This window comes from Gopherus evgoodei, chromosome 1, assembly GCF_007399415.2.
Source record: "Gopherus evgoodei ecotype Sinaloan lineage chromosome 1, rGopEvg1_v1.p, whole genome shotgun sequence".
NCBI lineage: Eukaryota > Metazoa > Chordata > Testudines > Testudinidae > Gopherus > Gopherus evgoodei.
Window position 1 is genome coordinate 309,343,261 of NC_044322.1, and position 14,335 is coordinate 309,357,595.

The 14,335-nt window shown below is 41.0% G+C and overlaps 1 protein-coding gene across 1 annotated transcript in view; it reads left to right on the forward strand.

The window, feature by feature from the left end:
* Positions 1-3,248: 3,248 nt before the first annotated feature.
* DBX2 (developing brain homeobox 2) overlaps positions 3,249-14,335 on the forward strand; it is a 34,385-nt gene continuing 23,298 nt past the window's right edge. The window contains exon 1 of the mRNA XM_030554189.1: positions 3,249-3,546. Coding sequence (XP_030410049.1) covers positions 3,249-3,546 — 298 coding nt within the window. The remainder of the gene's footprint in view (positions 3,547-14,335) is intronic.

Genomic DNA, 14,335 nt, shown 5'->3' on the forward strand with positions numbered 1-14,335 from the left:
GAGCCTTTCACTGCACCGCAGAAAGGCTCTGGAAGCAGGGAGGCAGTGGGACTACACTGCTAAAAATTGCTGTGTAGACATGGGAGGCTTGGGCATATAGTGTGCTGTGTTGGGTATCTACTTTATGGTTCTGGCATCTCTCTCCTAAACAGTGCCTCATTATCTACATGGCCATTTGTGTACATGCTAGCTAGGTATGCTGTGTTTGTACTCTATGTGCCACTGTAAATGTAGACATAGCCTATGATTCTTTCCCAGTGAATTGTGGGGACAACTTCTCTGTCCTTCTAGGCATGTGGGGGAATTATGTGAAGGCATTGGATGACTATCAGCAACTAAATGACTTAGCCCCATCCTCATTGCAAAGCATGTGTTAACAGCCCAACTGAAAATGAAACCAAAGCTCGAATCCATATGCGCAGCCATGCCCAGTACCTTGTGTTGAAAGCACTGCCAAACTCAGATGAGAGATTTTTGTGCATGGGAGGCGGGGTTAGAGGCAATGCCTGAGGAAGAGCCGAGACTAACTTCGTAGTATAGACATACATTAAGTATGGCATTATTTGTGTTTTTTTTAAAATTACTCTTGCAGACTTTGTCCAGTACCCTCAGAGCAGAGTACTTCAAGCGGATACAAAGTGAAATACTATGATATTTTAATTGAGAAATAGTATGTGATCATGTTATAAACAACTGTACTATAATGCATATGTAGAAAGCATTTTTTGTGATAGAATCTCCATGATAAGTACCAAGATGTTCTGATACAATTTGATGGGAAATATGTATTGCTGGTTTGGCTGGTATATGTGAAACTTTCTTGCAGGAAAGAAGACACATATTTCTGCAGGAGAGACAGTGCTATATCCTATTAGGAATCCTTGATGGTTAAGAGAAAATATAGGGGTAATAAAATGTAATGCAAATAATCCATTAAAAACTCTGAGTCCGGGTAGGGTAGCATTAGTGTTTCTAGGCACAAAGAGCATTTTAGAAAGTCCCCATTACCTCATCTCTCTTTCTGTTGTCTCTCTCTTTCATCTATCCCCCGACTTTTGGCTCTACCAAATGACACATCAATTTGAGAACCTGAGTCTGCCAAAGGGGAGTGTTGTATGGTGGCAGAAAGCTCCCATCACAGATGCCAAACGGGAATTAGGCCAGTGTATCTGTGGGCTAGATGTGGCAGAGTGTAAAGAGCATTTAAATTATTTAACATTTATAAAATTATGATTTTTGATGGTGACATTTTATATACAACTCTTGGAGGATTACATTGGAGAAAACTGCATAGGTAAGATGCTGAGTCTTGCGTTTGGACTGGATGAGGTAGACCTACTCCCTGATTTGCTGGTGATGTCATGTTTTATTCATGAGTATTTTTTAGGAATGCATTCAGAGACATATTAGGTGATTTCTAAAAGAATTTTCCCAAGTGCTAACTTGTGTAGTTTTTAGAGACTTTCTGTGTATCAGCCCCCTAATGGGAGTTTGAACTATGGAAGAAAGGCAAGGATAAATCTTTCAATGTGGACAGATTCATGAGGGTTAGTTGGTAAGGCAGCTAGCTACCTATCTTGCTCAACATCACATGCTCTCCTGGGAAGACTCCTATCTCCAGGCTTTTAAAATGATAAAAATAAGTCTGTCTATTATTTATATTACAATAGCATCTAGAGCCTCCCCTCCACATAGGATCAAGTTAGGTTCTGTTGAAGTCAATGGCAACCCCCTCCTGACTTCAGTAGGGCCAGGCTCTCACCCAAAGTGCCTCAGGACACATAAGGAGCCCTTGAAAGAGCTAGGAATTGAACACACTTCTTGTGAGCCCTAAACTAATGCCTTAACAATGAGGCCATCCTTCTTCTCACCTGCCTGAAGATATAGACGAGTCCACTATTGGGGTGATTATTGTTATTTGGTGTGGTAATGCCTGGAGACCCCAGTCAGGCATCATGGTCCAATTATTGTTCAAACACCTATTAAAAGACAGTCCTTATCTGGAGAAGCTTACAAGGACCGACTGTAACAGGAGAGATATTTTGCTGCTGCTTAAAGTAAAAGAGTTCATATGAGTTTGGTGATCCCCTTCATTCCACTTTATTAATCTTGGGAACAGATTGCTTTTTGGCTTTCTTTGTGTCTTTTAACAAAGAAATTATTGTAGAATTGTTGCCAAGTTTTCTTTTATATACCCTCAAACAATGAGAATCAGACAAATTCAGTCTTGTACCAAAATATTTTCATCACCCTAGAAAGCACCTTCAGATTGCTGAGGAGTATTAATAATGTAGCTTTAATTTTATTAGGTTTATTGATACAAATGTTTAAAAAGTAAACGATGTAGCAAGCAACTATAAATGCCCAGGAGAGAACTATTTGTGAGATCATGAGATTGAAGCAAGATCACTTCTTTGTTCCTTACAGATCATCCGTTTCTAACCTAGTAACAGAGGCATCTTTCCATAATGATAGGAACAACAGGGGCCCGATGCCCATCTCAGCTACAAAGGTGGACACCAGGAGTAGTTGCTCTGGAGGTACTCTGTCTGGATTAAGTGAGGTGAAGATTTTGGCCAGGTTTTAAAATATTAAGACGCCGAGGGGGGGAGGTGATTACATCTACTGGGTCTTGATATAAAACAGTGTAACCCCCCCTCTCCCTCCCATCTTCTTGTAGAAAGAAGCTTGCAATGGCAGGGAGCTAGGGCGGGTATGACCCGTGCCCTTTAGCTCCCCCAGCCTTTGCTCCATAATAGGTTTGTCTGAGCCACTTTCGGAACCCGATTGTTGTTGCCTGGACTTTGACACGTCGCTGGCCATCCTGCCCCGCGGGAGCAATTCGCCCAAGCCGGGATCGCTGCTGCCACTCCCAGGGGAGGGGCGGCAGGAATTCAGCTCCCGGGGGAAGCCCCCGCAGTCCGGCGCGCTCGGCTCCGCCTTGGCTGGGCAAGGCCGGGCTTGTCCTGGGCGCTCGTGCCAGCGGCCCCGCTCCCGCCCAGCGCGAAGGCCCGCGGAAGGGCTGGACGGGCCCCCTCGCTTGCCCCCCCCCCCGGGGCTCCGGCAGCCCTTTATTGTGGGCCGCGTCCCTCCTGACACGCCGGCTGCGCGCGGACACACCTTCCCGCCTCTGCGCCTCCTCAGAGCGGCCCCCGGCCCATGCCTGCCCCCGACCGCCGCTCCTCAGCCCAGGGGCCGGGGCCGCGCGGCGGCCGGATCGGGCCCCAGGTGCCAGGCGCAGCCCCGCGATGCTGCCCTCCGCCCTGGGCTGGGGCGTCGCGGGCTCCTCGGCGCTGCTCGACCTACCGGCGCCGCCTGGCTCCGGCAACCTGGGCAAAAGTTTCCTGATCGAGAACTTGCTGCGGGCGGCCCCGCCGGGCGCCGCCCAGCCCCTCCCCGGGCCGCTCACGCTGTGCCCGGCGCCGGGGGAGCCCGGCCCGGCCCGATGGGCTTGTCCCCGGCCTCACCCCTCCGCCGCGGCCAGCAGCGGGCTGCCAGCGCGGGCTCCGGACAGAGCCACCGGCATCTTCCCTCCTGCAGCCACAGGTGAGCGCGCTCCCCTCGCCCCGCAGCAGCGCCCCGCCCGGGGCCGGCCGCTGACAGCGCCGGCCAAACCTCCCCGGGGAGCTCGCTGGGCAGCGGGCGGAGTCACTCCTCAGCTAGAGACACCCTCGACTCCAGCCGGGTCCAGAGGCTGAAAGCCTGGCTCTGCCGCAGCCCATGGGGCTGGGATGTTCCCGAGGGTGCGTCGCAATTTCATCGCCCCCCCGCACAGAATAAGCTTTGCTTTAATGTTTTAAATTGCTCAGTTAAAGCCCCCGACCCTTGTGCCCGGCTGTGTAATTGCCCAGCCCTTGTCTTCCATTTAGCTGCTAATGCGGACGACTGGTGATTTACTTGTGTGGCAAACACCTCGCTGGAAGCGTTTGCGGAGTGTGGTTGGCCAGTTCCAAAGTACTGGTAAATACAGTCATACGGTTCAGAGACGTGCAGCTGCATTTTAAAAAGCATTTTTTGCACCGATTGGAAAATCAATAATCAATTGCAGTAAATTTCCCCCGTTGTTCCCTTAGAAATATGTAAATAAATAGTATTCTTTAGGCAGAGTCCTACTGCCTGAGTAAAAGGAATTGTAGTTTCTGCCCTCAAATTACTTTCTACATGGATTATAGAGAGGGAGTGATAGATATTCGAGTGCAATTTATAAAAAACATGCTTCCCCAAAAAGAGGACTGTCTTATAACCAGAGTGGCTATATCAGTGAGGTTATGTTAAATATTTTTTTCTTCTATTAATATTTTTAGTGTTTTCAAACACCTCTGGGGAAATCAGGATTGATGCTATGAAAACTGAGAACTATTCATTGGGCTGCTTCTGCTCCCACTGAAATCTCAATGTGTTCAAAGTAAAAGGTTGAATCTGCTGTTATATGACAGAATATACAACTATAAAGGGGTTTAAATCTTTTTAAGGAAAATTTCCCTCTGTGCAAGACCAAAGTGTTCTTTAAATCAATTCTGAATGGCAGGGTTATGAAAGAAAGTCTGTTGTGGTCTTTCTCTTTGTTCAAGAGGGTACTACAGAATGACCAGTAAACATTAATCTGTCATATTTGACCCATTTCCTCATATAACATCTGATTAAAAAAGGTTACTGTCCTGCATGCCTGTGGATTAATAACCACAGCAAAATGTGTAACAATTTTTGACACTATAATAAGGACTTTAAATCTTCCTTAGTCACTGATCTTTCAGTGCTGCTAAATGATTGCAATCTGAAATGATATCAGAGGGTTAACCATGAACAAACACACATGATAGACCTGAACTCCTTCTGAGTTTAGGAAATACAAGAAAAATCAGATTCTTAGGTACAACAAAGGATGCAAGATTGGGCCTTTTATAGCAAAAGGAAATTGAATTGAGATATAGCTACAATTTTCCTGAAGTTCTGACAGAACACTAGAGGCAAAATTCACCACAAAAACTTAATTAGAAGTTTGCAAAATATGTCTAATACTATAGTCACTTCTACATTAAAATAAAAGCCACTGCTTTATTAGACTATAGAGATACTGAAAGATTTGTCACTTAAACTGGTAATGCTACTTGGCAGTAATCTGAACCATGCAAAGTTTTGCTGTATATTTGGCAATCATAGTTTTTTATTTGTTATGCCCAGGTTTAACTGTACTGCAAGTTTGAACCATATAAAGCTTTTCTAGACAAATTATGCTTCTTTAGTGTGTTACTTTGCATGTACATTTTGTTGTTAGAAATTAAAAAAAAATAAGTTTGAGGAATATATACCTCGTCCAGTTATGGAAGTGTTCAAAGCTGGTTTAGAAATTAATTCATTATAATGAATTAAATGTATATCTATTTATTTAAATTCCCACTAGAACATACCTACTTGTTCTAGACCAATAAAATATTTTCAGAGTCTTGGAGTATATTAAATAAAAAAAAAGTATTTAAAATCAAAGTAAACAAACAAAAGTATTACTTGGAGTACAACCTTAAACTAGCATTGCAAATGGTGTGTATTAAAACTAAAAACAAAAACATGGTATATTCTTTTAAAATGCTCTGGAATATTTTTTATTTTATTTTAAATGAAATCCTACAAGTAGCTCCTACTTGTAGTTCCATTGACTTCAATGAGTCTACTCAAAGAAATTAGCAGGACTGGGCCAGGTGGGTGCATGTTTAAATGTTCAAATAATCAAAAAAAAAATTAAAACTATTTTAACTTACTTTTCCCCCTTACTCTATACTAACTCAGTTAAAAGCAGTTAAGGAAATGGGAAAGGATGCACATTTCACCTGATTTTGAGTAAATGTTGTCTATATTAAAAAAGGAAATGAATTCCCCAAAGATCATCTCATCACTATTTCTAGTTGTTAGAAACTAAGTTGAAGTTACTGAGTGCCCAGTCTTACAAATAGTTGCATGATTAGTTCTTACTCTTGCCAGCAGGCCATGGGGACATGAGTTCTGGATACTCAAATGAGTAAAGGGTTGCAGGGTGAGACTCTCCAAGTGGCAATGGACCTGATCCAAGTTTCTCTTGAGCTCAAAGTTTCCACTGACTTCAGTAGGAACCTTGGGTTGAAGGATCCGTCCCTTATTACTTGAAACAAGGAATGCTGGGTCCAATCCTTCCTTATTTACTCAGGCAAAATTCCCAGTAATGTTTTTAAAAAGCCATAAACATTATATGGACAGTTTCTGATCTCAGTTACATCAGTGTAAATGCAGAAGCTGTTGCCTTGTAGGAGGTGCCTTGAACTTTAATAATTGCAAATTAGTTCAGAAACTGGTCTTTACTGCTGGATTTTACAGCCCATATTCAGGTAAGGAGTCCTTTCTCATTAAACTAATCCCAATGGAACTACTCACTTGATGATGGGCTATATTTTTGAGTAATGGTGCCAGAATCAGGCCCTTATGTTATTTTTCTTGTTGATACAACCGTTAGAAGGACAAGAATTTTGTCAGAGTAAAGATGGTAGGAGCAAAATAAAGATGTTTTAATTAGAAGATTTATACTGTGTAGTATTCTTACTGACTGATTTTTATTTGGTATCTAGGGATACTTACTTTATTCCATTTAAAAAGCTATATGCTTGGGTAATGTCACAATGTTTATTGTAAGATTTTTCTTCACATAGTAAATGGAAGCGTTACTATATATCATAGTAGGATATATATCCTAGTAGGATAATTCTCAGAGGTCAAAATTTTCAAAATGACCACTGATTTTATGTTTTTGGATATGCAATGTGAGGTCACTTAAAAGGGCCTGATATTCAGAAAGTGCTGGGCACTCACCCTCTGAAAATCAGACCCCTTTAAGTTGTTTCAGGTTCAGCACTCAAAACCAGTATTGATGAAAATCTTGGCCCAAGTCTTAACTAAAATGAATGATTATGACAAAACAAATTGAACTCTTACAGCTTTATGTATACTTTGAGCTAGTTACTGTCGCAGAATTTCTTAGCATTCAATTATATTTAAAAGGAAAAAAGTATACTTTTCAATGAAGGGAAACTAACATGTATCATAAATATTGTATTAATCCTGTATTGCTTATGTGTCCAAAACTTCCAATGAGGTTAATGGGAGTATTAGGGGAGCAAGGAATGCACAATCAGTCTGGAAACTGAAAATCTGAATAAACTGAACTTTTGCTACAGTTCTGAAAATAACTAGTATCCACAACTTCTATAAAAAAAATTAACAAATGGGCTTGATTTATAAAATCTTTTAATACTGTGTAAGAACTCAAATCCTGGTTTCTGTCTGAACCATAAAACTCTCATTGGTGCCTGCAAAGGATGCAGGATGACACCCTTTATCTGTGACATCTGGCCATGGCAACATCTGATTGCATTAGAGCACGGTCATTGACTGCCTCAGCCATTGTTACTCTCCATCAGCGGTGCTTTATCGTGTGCCTTTTCATTCCTGTTGTGAGTTACAAAGGGTCTACATTTATAGTTCCATATTTTTAGCCCCATATGTACTTTAATAATAGCTCCAAAATGTCCCCAGTGAAAAGCTGATGACGAATACTCATCCACAAGGCATCACAGTATGAGATATGTCACACAGCAAACAATGTTCAAAGAGACATCCCTTCACTGGCTATGAGGCCATTGAAGGGTTAAAATGAATGCTTGCCTTTGCTGTATTGATTATATAGCTGTATAACTGAGACATGGAACTTTAAGCTTATTTTAGATTATTTTGGTTTTTAATTATTACTATTATATGCAAATAATATATTATATAAAAGTTAAACCGTAAAAGCAAATACAGTGGGATCCTCAACTGGTGTAAACTGGTTGTAGCTCCATTGAGTTCAATGGAGTTATGTCAGTTTACACCAGCTGAGGATCTCTTGCACCACAATTAGTAAAGAAAAAATATTTTGACTGTTGAATCTGACTGCTTAAACACCTGGCCATTAATTCTGGAATGACAGGCCTAATTAGTCTTTGGAACTCATTACCACAGGATATAATTGTGACCTTGTACTTAGTAGGATTTTAAAAAGGACTAAACATTTATATTAATAACAAGAGTCTCTCGAATTATCCCAGTAAATATTAAAATAATAAAGAGGAGTTTTGGAGGCATATAAACCTTCATTTTTCAGGGCATAAGCCAGCCATTGACTACTGGGAGGTATGAGGGAAGGTTCCCTGGAGGTAGATTATCCCATAACCACCTACTGCTGGGTTTCTTACACCTTACTCTGAAACATCAGAGGATAGAATTTGTCCTAATCCATATACTATGGGCTTGATCCTGATGCTCCACTGCTTTGTGTAGTTGTTTACACCTGTATAAAATGCTACCCTTCTGATCTGGGTAAAATTGACATCCACTTTGCACTCACAAGTCTAAATGACTGCACAAAGTGCACGCCAGTGAAGAATCATGCCACCTCTTAAAACACTGAATTACTGCAGTGTGTGCTACGTGGGGCTATATCATCTAACCATTACAAATTACAGCTGTTGTAGAACCTGGTGGCATGTAGAACCTGGTGGCTTGCTTACTAGGCAGTGTTTTACCCAGTGGAGCACTTTATAGCTATGCACTATCCGTTACCATGGGGGTGAAATTTAAGATCCTGGTTCTTCTGATCAGTCCTGCTTTAAATGGGACGGGGCTGGTAAGAGAAGGTGTTCCTAGGCTCTTGGAATTTGCTTCTGCCTCTAGTCCACCAGAACCTGCGTGTAGTTCCCTTTTGACTATACTGCAACACTCATTTGTTTTCCCAAGCATTTTTTGGAGTGAGAGAGTCACTTTAAGGGCTGATGGGATGTAGTTTGTTTTGAGGCTGGGAAGGCTTTTAGGAGGTCTGTTTGGCAGGTTTTCTTATGGCCTAATTTCCAGAAGGGCCAAGTGACCACAGCTCATATTGATTTCAGTGAACGTTGCAGTTGCTCGACAGTTGTGAAAATTAGTCACTAGAAAGCTGTGTACTTCTCAAGTAATCCACACCGTGCAGAATGACAGCAAATCCATTGGAGACAATGCATTTTCACTAGGGTAAATGTAACCAAAATCAGGCCCTGTGCTTTTACATTTTGTAATGTGCCTAGAGTAATGATAAGCACATCTGATATATATTGCAAGGAAATAAATAAATAAAATGCAACAGCAGGCATGCTTGCATTACAAACTTTGCTGGGATACTGAACACACTGGAATTTTACCTACAGTAAAATATACACAGAACATATATAAGTATATAATAAATCAGACACATACTAACACAAATCTAGCTAAAGTACTTACAGGATTCTATTAACATAGTATCTGAGTACCTCACAGTTTTTAATGCAGTTGTCTTCAGAACCCCTTATAAGATAAGGAAGTGCCAGCACCATCGTTTCCTCGGATGGAGAACTGAGGCATAAAGTGACTTGCTCAAGGTCATATAGGAAGCTTGTGGCAAATTTACATTTCACTCCTTCTAGAATCTAGCCACTGGTAAATATGTTTTACTGAAATTAAATGATTTTTCAGTCCATACCACTTTTTATGATTTACACTAATAAAAGCATTATTAATTATTTTTTCCAAACTGGCTGACAGTCAGAATGTGTCCTCAAGTGACATGTAACTCTGTAGCTTTCATTGAAATTAAAAGAAGAAAAGAATCAAGTGCTTTTAACTATCAGAACTCTCTAGATTCTCACTAGGTAATGTAGACTCTCTGTTATAAGAGTTAGGGACTCTCACAAACACAGTATTGCAACCATGATTCTCTCTGGACATGCAAAGGATTCTGTGGTGACTAGGTACATGTAACGTTAATGTTCACATTATTCAGGACCTCTTCTTGCTCCCTTTGCAATCTGTGGGCCAGTTCCTAAAGGCAGGTTTTTAGGTACCCAGTATAATGCAGTAGAATGGGTGCAAAAGTGGCTTTATGCTACCTTTGCTTTCCCCCTATGCTGGGGCTGCCAGGCTAGCCTAATGATGCTGTTTAATTACAGCCCCCAGGGCCCATTGCAGCAGAGATCATCAGAGCATAGATATAGTCTGGCCATGTCTTCTGCCTTGCGGTCTGAGGAAAGGATTGGTATTGAACCTGGTCCTTTAAGCAGGGTTTAAGCACTGCTGGAGAAGCACAAAGCGGCATTAGCAAGGCCAAGGATCTGGGTCTGTAGGAGAAAAAACAGGTTCTTAGGGGGGAAATGATGGAGTTAGTCATTTCACTAAATTTAGTGAAATCAGTTATTGTAACATGGATTTTATATTGCACAATGAGATGCTTCTGAAACAGGAACCTCAGGGCATATGCTTATGTTTATTAAGAAATAGAAGAATGAAAAGGGATAAAGATTAATCTGATCATGTAAGTTAACATAAAAACGGCCGTACCGGGTCAGACCGAAGGTCCATCTAGCCCAGTATCTGTCTACCGACAGTGGCCAATGCCAGGTGCCCCAGAGGGAAAGAACCCAACAGGCAATGATCAAGTGATCACTCTCTTGCCATCCATCTCCATCCTCTGACAAACAGAGGCCAGGGACACCATTCTTTACCCATCCTGGCTAATAGTCATTTATGGACTTAACGACCATGAATTTATCCAGTTTTCTTTCAAACACTGTTATAGTCCTAGCCTTCACAATCTCCTCAGGTAAGGAATTCCACAAGTTGACTGTGCGCTGCATGAAGAAGAACTTCCTTTTATTTGTTTTAAACCTGCTGCCTATTAATTTCATTTGGTGACTCCTAGTTCTTGCATTATGGGAATAAGTAAATAACTTTTCCGTATCCACTTTCTCAACATCACTCATGATTTTATATACCTCTATCATATCCCCCCTTAGTCTCCTCTTTTCCAAGCTGAAGAGTCCTAGCCTGTTTAACCTTTCCTCATATGAGACCCTCTGCAAACCCTTAATAATTTTAGTTGCCCTTTTCTGAACCTTTTCTAGTGCTACATATCTTTTTTGAGGCGAGGAGACCACATCTGTACACAGTATTCAAGATGTGGGCGTACCATGGATTTATATGAGGGCAATAATATATTCTCAGTCTTATTCTCTATCCCTTTTTTAATGATTCCTAACATCCTGTTTGCTTTTTTGACCGCCTCTGCACACTGCGTGGACATCTTCAGAGAACTATCCACAATGACTCCAAGATCTTTTTCCTGACTCGTTGTAGCTAAATTAGCTCCCATCATATTGTATGTATAATTGGGGTTATTTTTTCCAATGTGCATTACTTTACATTTATCCACATTAAATTTCATTTGCCATTTTGTTGCCCAATCACTTAGTTTTGTGAGATCTTTTTGACGTTCTTCACAATCTGCTTTGGTCTTAACTTTCTTGAGTAGTTTAGTATCATCTGCAAACTTTGCCACCTCACTGTTTACCCCTCTCTCCAGATCATTTATGAATAAGTTGAATAGGATTGGTCCTAGGACTGACCCTTGGGGATACACCACTAGTTACCCCTCTCCATTCTGAGAATTTACCATTAATTCCTACCCTTTGTTCCCTGTCTTTTAACCAGTTCTCAGTCCATGAAAGGACCTTCCCTTTTATCCCATGACAGCTTAATTTACGTAAGAGCCTTTGGTGAGGGAACTTGTCAAAGGCTTTCTGGAATTCTAAGTACACTATATCCCCTGGATCCCCCTTGTCCATATGTTTGTTGACCCCTTCAAAGAACTCTACTAGATTAGTAAGACACGATTTCCCTTTACAGAAACCATGTTGACTATTGCTCAACAGTTTGTTTTTCTATGTGTCTGACAATTTTATTCTTAACTATTGTTTCAACTAATTTGCCTGGTACCGACGTTAGATTTACTGGTCTGTAATTGCCGGGATCACCTCTAGAGCCCTTTTTAAATATGGGCGTTACATTAGCTAACTTCCAGTCATTGGGTACCGAAGCTGATTTAAAGGACAGGTTACAAACCTTAGTTAATAGTTCCACAACTTCACATTTGAGTTCTTTCAGAACTCTTGAGTGAATGCCATCTGGTCCCAGTGACTTGTTAATGTTGAGTTTTTCAATTAATTCCATAACCTTTTCTAGTGACACTTCAATCTGTGACAGTTCCTCAGATTTGTCACCTTCAAAAGCCAGCTCAGATTTGGGAATCTCCCTAACATCCTCAGCCGTGAAGACTGAAGCAAAGAATCCATTTAGTTTCTCCGCAATTACTTTAGCATCTTTAAGCGTTCCTTTTGTATTTCGATCGTCAAGGGGCCCCACTGGTTGTTTAGCAGGCTTCCTGCTTTTGATGTACTTAAAAAACATTTTGTTATTACCTTTGGAGTTTGGCTAGCCGTTCTTCAAACTCCTCTTTGGCTTTTCTTATTACACTCTTGCACTTAATTTGGCAGTGTTTATGCTCCTTTCTATTTACCTCACTAGGATTTGACTTCCACTTTTTAAAAGATGCCTTTTTATCTCTCACTGCTTCTTTTACATGGTTGTTCAGCCATGGTGGCTCTGTTTTAGTTCTTTTACTGTGTTTCTTAATTTGGAGTATACGTTGAAGTTAGGCCTCTATTATGGTGTCTTTAAAAAGCGCCCATGCAGCTTGCAGGGATTTCACTTTGGTCACTGTACCTTTTAACTTTTGTTTAACTAACCCCTCATTTTTGTATAGTTCCCCCTTTTGAAATTAAATGTCACAGTGTTGGGCTGTTGAGATGTTCTTCCCACCACAGGGATGTTAAATGTTATTATATTATGGTCACTATTTGCAAGCGGTCCTGCTATAGTTACCTCTTGGACCAGTTCCTGCGCTCCACTCAGGATTAAATCTAGAGTTGCCTCTCCCCTTGTGGGTTCCCATACCCGCTGCTCCATGAAGCAGTCATTCAAAGTATCGAGAAATTTTATCTCTGAATTTCGTCCTGAAGTGAAATGTTCCCAGTCAATATGGGGATAATTGAAATCCCCCACTATTATTGAGTTCTTAATTTTGGTAGCCTCTCTAATTTCCCTTAGCATTTCATCATCAGTTGTTTAAATTCCTGACTGAAAAATTATGGCTATTTCATGCCATGATTTTTTGTGTGAAAAACTCTCATTGATTTCAGTGGGGGTTCTGTGCATGTATTGCTTGCTGAATGAGGCCCTCAGGAAACTTTCCTTGGAGAACTCAGCTCTGCAAGCTAATGATTGCTTTAACTGTTCTGAGTGGCACTTTTGTGGCTAATAACCCTTGACAGCCTTAAGGATGAAAACATATTCCAATATATTAGACACTAGGAGGCTTTTGAAACATCAGACACTTACTTATTGGGGTAGGAGAGTGTGTTTTAAATAGGAAAGGGCCTGATCCTGCAGTCCTTACTCCCACAATTCTCCCAGCAACAGGATGCCTATTTCTGTATATTACCAAATTATGCTGGTCTACCTAGGTTGTTATACAACATTTACAGTGTTGCCAGATCTCACCATTTTATCATGAGTCTTGTGATATTTGGTGTTTTTCCTAAAGCCCCAGTTCCCGAAGTCATGAGATTATGCTGAGAATCTCAGTTTTCATTTTAACAGGTGTAAATACTAGCTCTTGTGGTTGCAGCGAAAAGCTTGGAAACACGAACCATAAAGGCTTAAAACAAGGCAAATAAAAATAATCCAATATTTATTATTATTATTAAAATCTCATGATTTTTAAGCCTAATTGGCAAGTTTTGACCAAGAGAGACCCAGGACTAGAATAACAGGTGCATTTCAGTTGCACATGGTGAGACTCCTTTACTTTCAGTTGTAGCCCAAGGCAGGATTTTAAATCAGGTCTGCGGCAGAAAAAGGCAAGTTCTCTAATCAGTAGTACCACATTACCCCAATTTCACTGGGGTTCAGGGAATTCTTTTTAAACAAAGACATTTTATGAAGAATACAAGGAAAATCTGTCAGTCCATTTATGGCTGAATTCTGTTGTTTTACCTCTTATGATGTCCTTAATAGTTACAAGAGAAGGATATTCTTTTGCTGTTGTACATGGGTGCCTGTGTGAGCGAGAGAGAGAGTGGGTGAGGAGTGGGCAGGAGGAACATTCCCACTGAGAACTCTAGTGTCACAATAAGACAATAGATAAGCAGCAGGGAGCCCTGGCACAGCCGTACATAGGTAGCATGTGGGAGAAAAACAAGGGCAGGATGGGCCTGGTGACAAAGCCAGTGGATCCACCACTATGTAGATCTTCTGTTTAGGCTGTGTAAAAGGAATTGCCAACATTGCATTTCAAAAATAAGAGACTGTTTTCTTAGTATCACCACCTCACCCCTCCTCCTGATATTATTTATTTAATTTAATTTAGTTA